General features: G+C 38.7%; 1 protein-coding gene across 1 annotated transcript in view; it reads right to left on the bottom strand.

Annotated features, from left to right (window-relative positions):
- Positions 1 to 9033: 9033 nt before the first annotated feature.
- Positions 9034 to 15425, bottom strand: part of LOC119532495 (zinc finger protein 596-like) — a 45157-nt gene continuing 38765 nt past the window's right edge. Inside the window, exons 4-6 of the mRNA XM_037834971.1 lie at positions 12696 to 12791; positions 12098 to 12180; positions 9034 to 11668 (exon numbers count right to left, since the gene is read on the bottom strand). Coding sequence (XP_037690899.1) covers positions 10484 to 11668; positions 12098 to 12180; positions 12696 to 12791 — 1364 coding nt within the window. The 3' untranslated portion in view covers positions 9034 to 10483. The remainder of the gene's footprint in view (positions 11669 to 12097; positions 12181 to 12695; positions 12792 to 15425) is intronic.

Genomic DNA, 15425 nt, shown 5'->3' with positions numbered 1-15425 from the left:
CCATGTCAGTGTGGTCTGACCCCATGCTCCTCATGACAAGACTCAAAATGAGAACTAACTGCTTGACACAAGATTAAGTATTGACTTGCCTGAAGAAGCTCTTGATATTACAAAGCACAACACAGATCTAGGCATATTACCTGCTGCCAAAGATCTGATTCTTGGCATTCCATTCCAAACACTGTGTCTGCCCACCACTGTACTGCTCTGTCTGAAACTATATCTTTTTCTATGACTTAAATTTTCCTTCTCCCTATAAAAGGACATCATTTTATGGCTTTTCATATGATGTAAATTCAATCAAGGAATGTCTTAGGATTGGTATGGAAGGAGTGTGGAGCAAATCAAAAGTAACCCCTAATATCAATCCAAGATAATTTGAATGATATTCAGCATGACTTCACAGTGTCCTTAAAATAAAAAAACAAAATATTTTCTGTTAATTCTAATAATTGAATAAACTAAACTGCCAATACAAAATATGCAATCTGAGATTCAGCATATATGAGTATTTCCTTTCATTACATTTTGTACTTCCTTAGTGGAAAGAGACTTGTGAATGATTAAGGAGAAAAACAGCAGAATTAGAAAATAAGGAGAGATTTGATGACTAATTGGATAGACTATTCATTTATATACATTTTAATTGAAATTTATGTATTTTCATGTTTCCTAAAAGCATGGTGTACATTTTGACAGAAAGTAGCAGAGTAAGATTGATTATGAAGAATTTTAGTGTTCTATAAAGTTGGATGTGGACAATGATATAGATTCTGTTAGGATATGTCTCCCCTTCCCCAGATTTTCCATTTCATTATAATGGGAAAAGAATTTCTGTATGTTTGTTGAGAAACCTGGAGAAAGTTCACCCAGTCATCAGCCCCAGAGTTGGTGTGGGTGGATTTCAGTTCCCTCCTGATGGGATGCACTGAGGAGAGGACACTCTGTTTTCCTTGGAATGCAGGCCTTAGTCTGTTCAGGAGGAGGCAGAGGGAAGATTCGATTGTAGTCATCTAAGCTGGCCAAATCTGTCAGGGACATGAGGGAATTCTCAGGAACAGTTCCCATTTGAAGGAGCATGACCTGAAACAGATAAGGAAACATTTTTCCACTGTAGAGACAATTGGCAAACTTTGAAAATGATCTGTGGATTGGATCATAATATGGAAACTGTGTTGTTTCCTGATTTGGGTTTGTGTGACTACATAGGGGAGTGTTCCTGTTTTAAGGAAACATACACTGTAGTATTTTGGGTTAAAGGGTAAATGTGATGAAGCTATAACCATTGGGAATCTGAAGGAATCAGGAGTTCTTTATATTGTTACTGAAATTTTTATATATAAGATTTATATGTTCTAAAATTATTTCAAAAATATGTTTTAAAATACCATGTCAATACCATGCCATTAAGGGAGAACAAGATTAAATCTTATTATAGAGACTAAACTGTACATTAATCCATGTCAAAATAGTGAAACTACCCCTCTCTTAGGTTTGAGTTTAATTAAAGGAGCAATGTTTGAATATTATACTGATAGCCAATATGCCTTTGGTATTATGGATGAGTTTATGATGCTTTGGAAACAGCAGTATGTTTGGATTCCATTTTTGCAAATGAGCTCCTTCTTCACCTGGGCACTCTGAAGAACTGACTGTCCATTACCCAAGGTTGAATCCTGTGGAGAAGGGCATATACTTGTGTAGCCACCTCCACAATCTAATTTTGTGACCCTCTATATTCTCTGCTTCATTTCTTTCTCTGTGATTTCCAAAGGCTGCTTAGGTCTTGCTTCTGTTTTCTGTCTTTCACTACACTTTGAGTCAAATCTGTGCATGTGATATTCAGTGTTCAGGTAAGGAGATGCTTGGACAGAATCTAGTGACCCCTCACTTACTCTTCTCCACCAGGTTCCTGTTGGAGGTTTTAGTCTTTATGACAGCAGAAGGCATTGACTTATCAACTGTCATGTACCAGCTGACAATGCACTTGCAGGTTATCAGATGCATTTCCCTCTATGTGTCAAGAGAACAGAACCTAGCGTGTGGTCTTATGTTTGGAGCATCCTTCAGAATTGGCTTAGAAAAGGGTGTGGGGTGGTCACAGGGTGAACTTGCCTTTCCTCTAACCTATTTCAAAGAAGAAATGTGAGAGTGGGCATGGGGAGCCCTGAAATTCATTTCTTCATAATGGGGTGTAAGGTCCTTGGGGAGAGGGCAGGGCAGGCAGGTGAATTGGGTTTGATGAGTTCAGGATAACTGGGCCACACAAAGAACTTGAGGACAAATGCAGAGGGAAACACATCTGAGAAAATGGATAAAGGAGAGGGGAGCAGCACTGATCAGAGGGAAGATCCTGAGTACTCAGAAACCAAAAGGAGTCGGAGGGAGGAGAAGCCAGGGGAGGCAGAGAGAAGAGGGGCTGGTAATGCCTACCCTGGGGATTGGGAGTGGTTGGAAGGCACTTACATGTCCTGATGGGTTCCCAAGTTGAGGGCTTGGGAGGGTGAACATGGACTGTAGGAAAGTAAAGAGTTGGGATAAAATGAGGGGTGGAGTGTAGTGTGCATTGAGGCATGGAAAAGGGAAACATGCCATTAAGGGGGAACAAGATTAAACCCTATTATAGAGACTAAACTACATTAATCTATTTCAAAATTGTGAAACTACCCTTCTCTTAGGTTTGAGTTTAATTAAAGAGGCAATGTTTGAATATTATGCTGATGGCCAGTATGCCTTTGGTTTTATGAATAAGTTTTCATTGCAGGAAGATGAGAGGTCTAATAGTCTTCTTCAATGAAATAAGCCTGTTAGAGTGCATAACTTGGTTGAAATGATGTCTGGGGATCTGAGGCCAATTTGGGGAGGGAGAATAGGCAGAAGAGAACCCCCATGAGGAAAGGGGACTCTCGCCTTTGTTGCAAGGGAAGGGATCCAGAGACCTATGGTGGAGCTGGGAAAGATCAGTAGCTCAAGGGCAGATGAGCTGAATGAGGCAAGAGTGGAAAAGTGAGAAGGCCTATGAGGATAAGGTGATTAATGTGGGGGTGGGGAGCTGACTGAGGTGAAGTGAATAGGGATCTAATGGCACAGTCAAGACCATGGAGGAGAGAACATCCCACAGTGGGTGAACTGAGGTAGGAGAGGAGGGTCCTAGGACAGGAGAAGGGATGGAGTGATGCTGAAGGAGAGAAACTAAGGGAAGCAGCATAAGCTTAGGGGAACCTGAGGGATGGATCTGAGGTAAGGGTTCCTTGAAAGGCAGAGGGACTGAGATGAGCCTTATTGGGTAGGAGGGACCAGTGAGAGAAATAGGGGCAAAACAAGTTACTTGGGGTGAACTGAGGCAAGTGTTGAGGAAGGGTGCAAGGAGAGAGTGGATGGCAGGGTTATGAAGAGAGGCCATGATTTGGGCAATTTCAGCACACAATATCTTAGGTCAGCCATGTTAATGGATGTGAAGAGGCCAAGAGAGAAGCAGAGAGTGGAGCCTGGTCCAGGGAACATGAAACAACTAAGTATAACTAACATTCCAAAAGTATAGAGATCATTTTATTTCTCTTTTAATTTATGAAGAGATATTTGTGGCATATTGCATATAAATAGCCATGTAATATTCCTACTAATATTCCTTCATATTTATATTCCTATTAGATAAGGTTGAGGTTCATTTTTAGCAAATCTGTCCAAAAATATTGCCACAGCTTTCATTGATCTTTATTTTTTCCATAAAGATGTGATTTTTACAATAACATTGTGCCTCCCAACAATATACTAAAAATTTAGTAAGTTAGTTGTCATTAAGATTGCATATGAAGTAATCCATTATGAACTTTAGCAGTTAAGTAGATCTAAGAGGTTATAAAAATAAATATTTAGCCAAAAATTTAGAAAGTAAACATCAATTGTAAAAGCTACAAATGTATACCATTTAAGCTTATTATTAGGCATTAAGTTTAACTTTCAGAATGATTCAGATCAATGAATCTATTTTTCACTTCAATATGACTGGATTTCAAAGAATACTCAGTTCTAAAAAGAATATCTGTGAATGAAGGCTTTAGCTGGGTGGAGAGTAGGCAAAATAACAGCCCCCACAATATGTCTATGCCTGAATCCCCAGCACCTGTGAATATATTACTTTATATGCCAAAAGGAATTTCATAGATATGATTAAAAGTGCAGACTCTGAGATGGGGAGATGTAGCTCGGTAATCTGAATTTTCTGTGTGGGCCAAATTGAAGCACATAAGTTCTTAAAGCTTAGAACACTTTCTGGATGAGAAATGAGACAAAAGAATGAGAAGAAATTTGAAGAGTGAAATGGATTTGATAGTTAATGGCCTTGTACATGGAGGAAGGTGCCACAAGCCAGGGCATATGGCTGACCTTTAGAATCTAGGGATGGCTCTCAGCTGACATCCAGCAAGTAAACAGATGTCTTGGTACAGCAATGAAAAGGAACTCAATTCTGCCAATAAACTTAATGAGCTTTAACATCAGGTAGTTTACATGGTCTTCCATTTCTAAACAAATTTCTAATAGTAGCTAAATAATAAAAATTCATTTAAATTTCACTTGAAGGTTACAGGAATAAATATAAGCCTGAATGAATTAATAGTTATAATTCACATCTCTTTAGGAGAGTCTGCATCTCAAAAATTCTCTTTCTCTTTATCTAATCAAAATAAAAAAAAAATCAATCAACAGAAATAGAGTGAACCTGTCACAAGTTCAGATTATTTGGAAAGTAAAACAATGTGGAGAGAGTCTGAGGTCTGCCACCTTTCCACATGACACACAAATACACCCTGTGCTTAGTAGGTGTGCCATTCTGGATCCTGACACATAATGATAATATTGAGCTCACTTCTTTCTCAGGAGTGACTGGAGATAAAAGACATTCCCTAGAAGGTGGAGGCCTGCTAAACTTTTCTTCCCCCTTTGCCAAAGCATTGTGCATTCACTGGAAACTGCTTTGCCAAGTATGCACATTATTTTATAACACATGTACCAACCATGTGATTACTTGTGTTCCTGATGGGAAAGGAACTAGGTCTCTCACATATAGTATGTGGATCATCTCACTTCTTCAGCTGTGGAGTAGGGGGACTAGCCATGGGAGACCAAATCCCACAAGTGAAGCTGACAATGCTTTTTCTTTCCTGTTTGTGAGTAAATGTTGTTACTTCCAATACCTGTGAAAGTTGAGTGTTTTCTTGGTGACCCTATCACCTACATGGATGATTTGCTATCTTCAATGAGGTAAGACTCCTTTCTTACACATGATAGGTACCATATCCCAACAATTTCTGTGCCAACAAAGCACTCTATGGCATAGTGGAGGCATGAGGTTTCATCTGTTCAGTCATCCAAGAGTACTGGGGAGTACTGGGCTGAGGTGCTTCCCTCCCTTTAGCCACATAAGTACAGTGATATACAATCTCCATATGAAGTGGCAAAATGGTGTGGTGGATTGGGGCACAGAGGTAGGAGTGTATCTGAGGAAGAATAGGAAACATGTACCCTGGATGCTGGCCACCTGCACACCACCATACTACCTGCCAACCTCCAGTGTTTCAAGGGTTTCAAATGATTCACAATAGGAATTTGGGACCCTGTGCAGTGGGCCCCACTGAGTCACCGCTGGTTTTCAGGTCAAAAATTATACTTACTCAACACAGAACCACCCCAACATTCCTTAATATGGAATTTCTGAAATTGGATATTTTTCCTGAATATGAAATGCATTCATACAAAAACAGATACGGGCAAAAGACAAAGGAGTTTCACATGGCTTATTAGTAAATTTGTTTCATGATAGGGAATTGCAGACAAATGTCTCCCAGGGAAGCTTACCATTGACTCCCTGTTGCAATGTATTTTTGCCTGCAAGGAGTAAGACAAACAAGACAGAGAAAGAGAGGAAACCCATGCCAGTTTAATCTGGGAAACTAGGACCATGACAGTGATATTCCAAACTGTGGGGGACTTCCCAAAAAGTAAAATCACCTAGAAGACTATCCAGGTCATAACTGCCCTCCAGGTAAAGGAAATACACTTGGCTGCATCAACCCATGCCTGGTTAGTACAAGAGGCAGTCCTGCCTTGGACAGCTTTACAGACATTAATGAAATGAGGGCCTGCCCAGGATAAAACCCCTGTATCCTCCCTAGTCTCCTCAGGATGTAATGTGTGAAGTGGTAGAAAACACCCACCACAATGTCCTGCTTTGGGGTGGAAATCAACAGCACAGCATTACCTACTTTCACTGATGTATCCCAGAAGGATAGAAGCCCACCAGTTAGAAGCCATGCCAGATGGGTCATAAACTAGAAAAAAAACAAACAAGGAAACACAAAAAGAGGGCACAAACCACCCAAAGAACAATGTGCCTATGGTTACCAAATCAGGGGAAAGATAAAGCAGAAAAGGAAAGGATCCTTACAGAAAAACTGACAATGTTTATGGGATAGAAGTTATTTCCTGTAAGAAAGTGATTAAACTCCTATTAGAAGCCATAATGGAGCAGGAGGAAAAAGGCTCAAAGACATGGGAACATTTAGAAATCTGCATTGGCCCAATGAGAAACAGATACAGTCCAGGAAAGAGGAAATGTGGATTGCCAAGGCTTCCTTGTGTATGGACCAGGATGGTGAGAACAATTCTGACTGTGAACATGCTGAATCAGGTAGGATGCTCCTTATTGCCTGTAACCTGACCTTACTCCTTTTAAAAAGAATGTTTAGGGATCAAGGATTTTGGGTGTCCCCAGGGATCAGAAATCCCCATTAAGATGGATGGGGAAAGAGGAGACACAAACCCTCATGGGCCTGTTGAATACAATTGCTCAAGTGGCATATATCCAAAGCCACTAAAGAGAAATCAGTACAGTGGATAACAAGGAATTCCTGCTGATGGTATGGCTTGGTTCATGGAGGAAACTGCAAAACTCAATAGAGATGAGTTTTGCAATGCAATTTTATTGAGATATATTCATATACCATAAAATCCATCCAAAGTATAAAATCAATGGCTCACAGTGTCATCATATAGTTCTGCAGTCATCACAATTATAGAATATTTTCATTTTCATTACTCCAAATAAAGAAAAAAAAGAACACCAAAATAATATCCCACAATCATATCCCCCTACTGTTATATATACATTTGCCTTATATATGTCATTATTTTATTATTCAACTGCCCATACGCTGCATCCAGCAGTATTGGTCAGACTGTATTCACAATCACATGATCACACGATAAAAGTTGTATAGTTATACAATCATCAAGTCAATGAATTAAGAGTTCAACAGATTCAGATTCTTTCCTTCTAGCTATTGTAATACACTAGAAGATAAAAAGGGATACCTATATAATGCATAAAAATTATTTCCAGAGTGACCTCTCAACTCTATTTTAAATCTCTTAACCACTGAAACTTTGTTTTATTTCTTTTCCTCCTTTTGGTCAAGAAGACATTCTCAATCCCACAATGCCAGGGCCAGGCTCATTCCAGGAATGACTTATACCCCTAGGAGTCATGCCCCATGTAGGGGGAAGGGTAGTGAGATGAGTTTTGTCATAGACAAAAGACTTTGTAGGTACATACTATGGGTAAGAGGCAGTAATTCTCATGCATGATATGGCAGATGAAACCACTGTTGTAGCTGTGGAGAAACACCTGTGCAAAGTGTTCAGATATCCAAGTAGACACCAATCAGTTCTTTGTACTTCATTTACAGCACAAGTGACCCAAAAAAGGGCACACTCCCATCCAACAGAGTTGAGATGAGAGGATACTAGAGTGGACAACTCAAATAACAGCTACAAAAATTCCATCAGGAAGAACTTACTGTGTGATGACTCCACCTAAAGGTATTTCAGCACTAAATATTGCAGTGTAAGGAAAACAAGGCACTGGAACACATGACAGGAAATATTGGACTTTCAGGGAGTGGAGGAACAGGGAGCCCCCTATTTAGGCCACAAGTTCAAAATTCTAATCTCAATATACCTGTTCTATTTTCTCACTGGAATGTATTCACCATGGGTAGGCTGCAGTGGCATTACCAGAAAGGCACCCTGATTCCAAATTGGAGGTGATGCAGATGTCTCCCTTCAGAAAATTAGACACTCTGATTATTGGCATTCTGTAAACTGAACACTCCCTATGACTATAAAATACATTCTTTTCCATGTTTGGTGTGATTTCTGTGTTGTTGGCAAAAGCCTTTCTGCAATAAAATACTAATGTATGGAATGACACTGACAGATTCTGAACTTGGGAATTTTCTGGCCAATGAAACCACAAGTCCCCATGACATATTTTGTGTTAGTTAAATAGCTTTGTTTTTAATTTCTTACTAAATTATGAAAACATTAAGTATTTTAAAAGCAGAGTATTTACATATCATAAAACCCTATTGTCTGGTTTGCTAAATCTGATGTTATGCAAAATAACAGAAATGGATTAGCTTTTATAAGTGGGATTTATTAGGTTACAAGTTTAGTGTTCTAAGGCCATAAAAGTGTCCAAACTAAGACATCAACAAGAGGACACCATCACTGAAGAAAGGCCTGGGAAATAGAACACCTGTCAGCTGGATAGGCATTTGGTTGCTGGTCCTTTGCTCTGGGGTTCTGGTTTCAAAGTGGATTTCTCCAAAATGTCTCTGGGCTTGTCTCTCTTAACTTCTCTCTCTCAGCTCCTGTGCATCCATGCTTATTCTCTCAGGGCATTTCTAAGTGTCTGGTCTTCTTAGCTTCTTCAGGGCAAACTCTAGGCTTCATCTCTTAGCTTAGCATCTCCAAAACACTTTCTGTCTGCATCTCCAAGTGTCTGACATCTGTGCCTGCTTCTTAGGTCTCATAAGAAACCCAGTAAACTAATCAAGACCCACCTTGAATGGGCAGTGTCACAACTCAGTGGAAAAATCCTAATCAACAGTTCTCACCCAGAAGTCTCCCCCAAGAATACATTACAAACATGGCTTTTTATGGGGTGCATAAGAGACTCAAACCAGCACACTCTAGTTGTAAGGTGATTTTATTTATTAATGTTTGTATTCATCCTTGTCATGAATATATATATTATAACACTAAGACACTAGTAAATAACAATAACATTGTGTTCTAGACTGTTGAGTTATCATTGCAAGCTACTTTCTGATTGATTCAAATCTTTGTGACTGGAACTGCATAAAAGGAAATTAGAATATGGCAAATATTAGATTTTCAGCAACAATATTGGTTTATATATACATAAGAACTGATCAATGAATTAACCTCACTTCACAATACTTTTTACAAATTCAAAACTCAGTATACCCATTTCACTTCACACCCTGTACTGTTATCCTACATAACATCAACAGTAAGTCTGTTCAAAACCTTGAGTCTCTGCTGAATTTTGTGCTAATGGGCAACATAAAGTATTTCTGTTCCCACTATGAATTTTCTGATGTGAAATCAAGTTGTAGATGTTTCTAAATGGATTTCAGTATTTTTCTTTCCTCTGTATATGAAAATTAATGCTAAAGGGATGAGTGATCACTGATTTCATGCCTGCATGCATGACACTCATAAGAGATTTACATAGTGTGACTTCTCAATTGCCCTACAAGTGTGGGTGTACAAATAAAGAATTTTGTGATTTTTCATGAATAACATCTCCAGCATGAAGTACCTGGAAATTCCTCAAGAAGCTCCTTCATCTGATAAAGATTTGTCTATTAATAGGAGCAGAGGATGAAGACCATCAAACTTTCGTTAAATGTATAACATGAGTTCTCTGACACTGTATATTATCAGGCCTTCTTACTAAATTCTTTGTCACAAAGGTGACATGATATTGAATCTCTCCTGTATGAAATGGCTTATATTGATGTAGAAAGAATGATTTAAAGCTCTACCAGATTGATTACAATGTTTCCTCAGTGTGTGAGTTGTCTGGTATGTTTGAAGGATAACTCAAGGGCCGAAATCTCAATATTCAAATCATTTATACTATGAGTTCTCTCACATAATCTAATAAGTGAACATTGGCTGAAGCCTTTCACATATAACATTCATAAGGTTTCATTCAATTCAAGGTCCCTCATGTTGTCTAAGTTTACAAAAATAAACTAAGCTTCCCAAGTAAATAATATTCTTATGGTATCTTTCCCCTGGATATTTTGTCATGTTTTCTAAAACCAGAAGAATGGGTGAAGGTTTTCCAACATTGATGAGGTTCATAAGTTTTCTCTACAGTGTCAGTTCTTTCATGTTGTCTCAGATGAACATAGTGTGACAGGTTTCCCACACAGAAGACATTCATAGTGTTTCTCTCATGTGTGAGTGTTATCATGTACTCTAATGCTAGAATAACAGTTGAAGACCTTCTCACATAGATGAAATTCATAAGGTTTCCCTCCAGTGATTTCTCTCATGTCTTCTAAGGGAAGAATAGTGAGTGAGGATTTTCCCACATAGATGGCACTCATAGTTTCTCTGCAGTGTGAGTTTTCCCATGTCGTCTCAAACTAGAGAAATGACTGAAGGCTTTCCCACATAGATGACATTCATAAGGTTTCTCTCCAGTGTGAGTTCTTTCATGTTGTGTCAGGTTACCATATTGAGTGAAGGCTTTCCCACATTGAAGACATCCATATGGTTTCTCACCAGTGTGAGTCTTCTCATGTTCTCTAAGATTGCAACAACGGGTGAAGACTTTCCCACATAGATGGCATTCATATGGTTTCTCTCCAGTATGAATTCTCTCATGACGTTTCAGGGAAGAGAGATAAGTAAAGGCTTTCCCACACTGATGACAATCATGTTTCTTTCCAGTGTGAGTTCTCTCATGAGCTCTAAGGATGAAATATCGAGTGAAAGCTTTCCGACAGAGATGACATTCATAAGGTTTCTCTCCAGTGTGAGTTCTCTCATGAACTCTAAGGGAAGAACAATGAGTGAAGGCTTTCCCACATAGGTGGCATTCATATGGTTTCTCTCCAGTATGAGATCTTTCATGTCGTTTCAGGGAAGAGAGATAAGTAAAGGCTTTCCCACACAGATGGCAATCATGTTTCTCTCCAGTGTGAGTTCTCTCATGAGCTCTAAGGATGAAATATCGAGTGAAGGCTTTCCCACAGAGATGACATTCATAAGGTTTCTCTCCAGTGTGAGTTCTCTCATGAACTCTAAGGGCAGAACATCGAGTAAAGGCTTTCCCACATAGATGGCATTCGTATGGCTTCTTTCCAGTGTTAGCTCTCTCATGTTGTCTCAAGGTAGACAAATGAGTTAAGGCTTTCTCATGTAGGTGACATTCATAAGGTTTCTCTCCAGTATGAGGTCTCTCATGTATTCTGACGCCAGAATTATGAGTGGAGGCTTTCTCACACAGATGATATTCATATGGTTTCTCTCCAATGTAAGTTCCATTGTAATGTGTAAGGACAGAGCTTTCAAGAAAGGATTTACCAATTAGAAGACATTCATATGATTTATTTCTAGTGTGAAAGTGCTTCTGTTGATTAAAAGATGACTGGTCATTGAGGGGTTTTCCAAATAGATTGCTGAAGTAGGTTTTCTTTACTTTGTGATTTAACACAGGTTGAGTAAAATCTTCTGGCAATTCACTACACATAATTCCATTCTCTTGAGCATTAGAATTTGGCTTCTGGGAAGTAGAAGAGAGATTATAAAGGGTTTCTTTATAAAAATCAATTCATATACATTATGAATTCTAGAACAATCATCCAGTGCCCATCTCCAATTAATATCTTTCCTATATTAGTTACATACCATGCTATTCTCCTGCATGCAGAGGTCTTCTCTTTTGTAGCATCTAAAGTGCACTCTTCATCAGTTTTGAAGACATTACAATGTTTCAAAGATTTGGTATATGAGCATGCTTATATAATTATATTTTTATTAAAACCCAGGTTATCCTTTTTCATTGAAATTAATTTTCCCTAAATTCAAACTATCACAGACTTTTTCTGGATTAGCACTTAAACCAACCATTAAGTGATTGCATTGAATTACTAATTTATTCCACTTCCAGGTATCTATTTGGAAGACCAGGGATCACCACCATGATGCTTACCAATGATATGATTGTAAATGTGTCTTCCCTGCAGATATGTTGCATGGAAAACATTTCTTGATTTTTAAAGCCACCTTCACTGTCTGAAACAATTGAAAAGAGAATTAAATGCTATACTAGCATTAGGGAAATGAAAATGCTGAAAAGACCCACATGACCCTATAATTGTTTCAAATATGACATTGATCTGGGAAAGAACTTCAAATTAAGCATTATTTTAGGTGGTAGAAAACTTCATGTGAAATTGACAATTAGAAGAGATGTTCAAGATGGAAGCATAAGAAAAATTACTTTTAAAATAGTATGTGGGTAGCTAAAGGGAGGGAGAAACACTGAAGTACCAGGAAAAGGGCCATTAAGTGAAAGTTTAAATTCAATAGTACATATACATCCATTTCCCCAAAGCCACAGACACTTGAATGCAGATTATTAAATAAGCCAAAAAATGACTACACCTGTGGAAAATTTCCCCCGTATCATCACCTACATTTCAGAATATGTAGTTTACTTAAGAAAATCTGCAGGTGATATGTCAAGAACCTACTCAGTCACTGACAAGGCTCTACCTTCTTATGAAGGACAGGTTCCTAGAGCTCACCTGAATTCTGGCTTTGGAAAAATCCAATTCCTTCTTTCATCAGTTTCTCTACTTGATCAAACTTGGAGGCTACATCAGATTTGCAGATGTGATTTCCTGGTTTTGGGAAAAATACATGGAATTCTGAGTTCTGTGCACTTAGTGCATTATCATCAAGTCCAGGAAAGATGTTTGTTCTAGTTTCCTATGCTTCTCAGGCAAATACCATGAAAGTTGTTAAACAATGGAAATTTATTAGCTTATGGTTTTGAGGTCAGAAAAAATGGCCAAATCAAGGCATAATTGAGACAATGCTTTCTCCACAACACTGTGGCATTCTTGGGCTGGAAGCTGGTGATCCTGGATCCTGAGCCTGCCACATGGGAGGACACATGGCAGCATCTCCTAGTCTCTTGCTTCTCTTCTGGGTTTCATTGATTTCAGCTTCTTACTTCTGATGGGTTTCTGTGCATTTGAATTTTATTCTCTTATAAAGGAAACCAATAACTGGATTAAAACCCACACTGATTTAGGTGGGACACACCTTAACCAAAGGATCCTTATCCAAAGGTCATATATACAAAGTATACAAAGGAATGGATTAGAGTTAAGAAAATGTTTTTCAGGGGTACATACAGCTTCAAACCATACACCAACCTCTGGACCCATAAAAGACCTGTTCTTTCTACAGGCAAAATGCATTCAATCCATCATATCTCAAAAGACTTAAGTCATTTCAGAAACAAAGCTTAGTACAAAGACTAAAATCAGTTATGTGTGTGGTCTGTCCTGGAGCACAATTCTCCTCTTTGGACATGTGAAATATAAAAAGTTATCTGCTTCCAATGTACAATGGAGGGACAGGTATAGAATAAACATTTCCACTCCAATAGGAAGAAATTGAAAGGAAAACAAAGTTCATGGTTCCAAACCCTGCAAGTCATACTTCATTACATTTGAAGGTCTGACAGTCACATATGGAATGATATCTTGCCCTCTGAAACTGATGAAATGGCAGTCTGTTCTGGTTTGTTAATGCTATTTTGCAAAACACCAGAAATGAGCTGGCTTTTATAAAAGGGGTTTATTGGGTTACAAAATGTCCAAGCAAAGGCATCAACAACAGGGTACCTTCACATAATGGCCAATAGCATTTCAAACACCCCTGTTGTCTGGGAAGTCTCTTGGCTAGCATCTTCTTCCTTTGTTCCCAGTTTGTCTTTCAAAATGCTTTCTCCCAGGACATTTCTCTCTAGGCATCTGGGGGTATTCTCTTTGTTTCTCTCAGGAAAACTCTGGAGTAGAAGTCTGCTTTCAATGGCAATCTCCAAAATGTCTATCTCAGCTACAGCAGCACTGAGTTCCTTCTGTTTGTCAGCCCTTTTATATAGCTCCAGTGATTTAATTAAGACGCATAATGAATGGATGGGGTAACATCTCCATGGAAATTATCCAATCAAAGATCTTCCCCACAGTTGATTCAGTCACATCTCCATGGAAACAATCAATAATTTCCAACCTAATCAACACTAATACACTGCTCCCACCAGATTGCATAAAAGAACATGAAGTTTTTCTGGGGGACTTAATATATCCAAACTGGCACACAGTCCTACCCCTTTCAAGTTCTTGTGCAGGATCCATGCTCTCTGTAAACAACAGGGTGAAATCTCCATCCTATTAGAACAGTGGGGTGGCAGCCAGATGCTGCACTCACACAGGTACAGATTCTAACCTCTGAAAACAATGGGGTCACAGCAATCTTCCTTAACAATAGGTTGAAAGGCCAAACCACCCCAAGCCCTGGAGAAGACACACGCATTCCACTCACATCGGTGGGACCACTTTCTTGCCTGAGAAGGTGTCTTCAGTCCAGGCCTCAGCTTTCCATGGTTCTGACCTTTTTCCTACAATCTGCCCCTTCTCTATCCCTTTTAATCCAGACTGGCAGTGGTTCCATTCATGCTGATCTTGCAAAAAAATCTGTCAGTTGTGCATGTAGAATATAGAAGTCAAAACCATGTGACAGATGAACATGCCACAGACTGCTTCTGGATAACTGCACCTCCAATTCTTATTTGAACAGAAATTGCTGACTGGCTCCATGTTTAGTTAAACACACACATAGAGCACTATTCTCTGGGGACTGGCTTTCCAGAAGCTCAGAATTTTCCTAAACATCAATTTCAGGTCTCTTTATGCCCAGGATTTCTGTTTTCAGCTTATCCCAATTCTGTTGTATTTTACTATTAGCTGCAGGGAGAAATTAGTCTGCACATTCCACACTTACCTTGGAAACTGCCTCAAATATTGAAGTCCATCACTGAAGTTCTTCCTTTCATCCAACATAAGAAATCAATTTTGCTAAGTTTTCTATAATTTATAAAACAAGAATTGCTTTTCCTCCTGTTTCCAATAATACATTATTTCCTTCTAAGGCCTTACTGAAAGTACCTTTAAAATTCATATTTCTACAGCCTCTTCAAAGCAATCTAGACCTTTCTTATAAAGCACCTCACAATTATTCCAGCTTCAACTAAATTATCCCATTCCAAGGCAATTTCCACATCTTTGATATATGCAACAGAATAACCCCAGTCACCTGTTTCCAAATTTGTTTTAGTTTCTGAGGCTGCTTAACAAATAGCATGAAATACATTGGTGGAAACAATGGAAATTTATTAGCTTATGGGTTTTCATTGAGAGAGAACATTTATTGAAACAAAATCACTAATTTCTTTTTAATATCTA

Source organism: Choloepus didactylus, chromosome 4 (assembly GCF_015220235.1).
Source record: "Choloepus didactylus isolate mChoDid1 chromosome 4, mChoDid1.pri, whole genome shotgun sequence".
NCBI lineage: Eukaryota > Metazoa > Chordata > Mammalia > Pilosa > Megalonychidae > Choloepus > Choloepus didactylus.
This window is presented reverse-complemented; position numbering and strand designations above follow the sequence as displayed.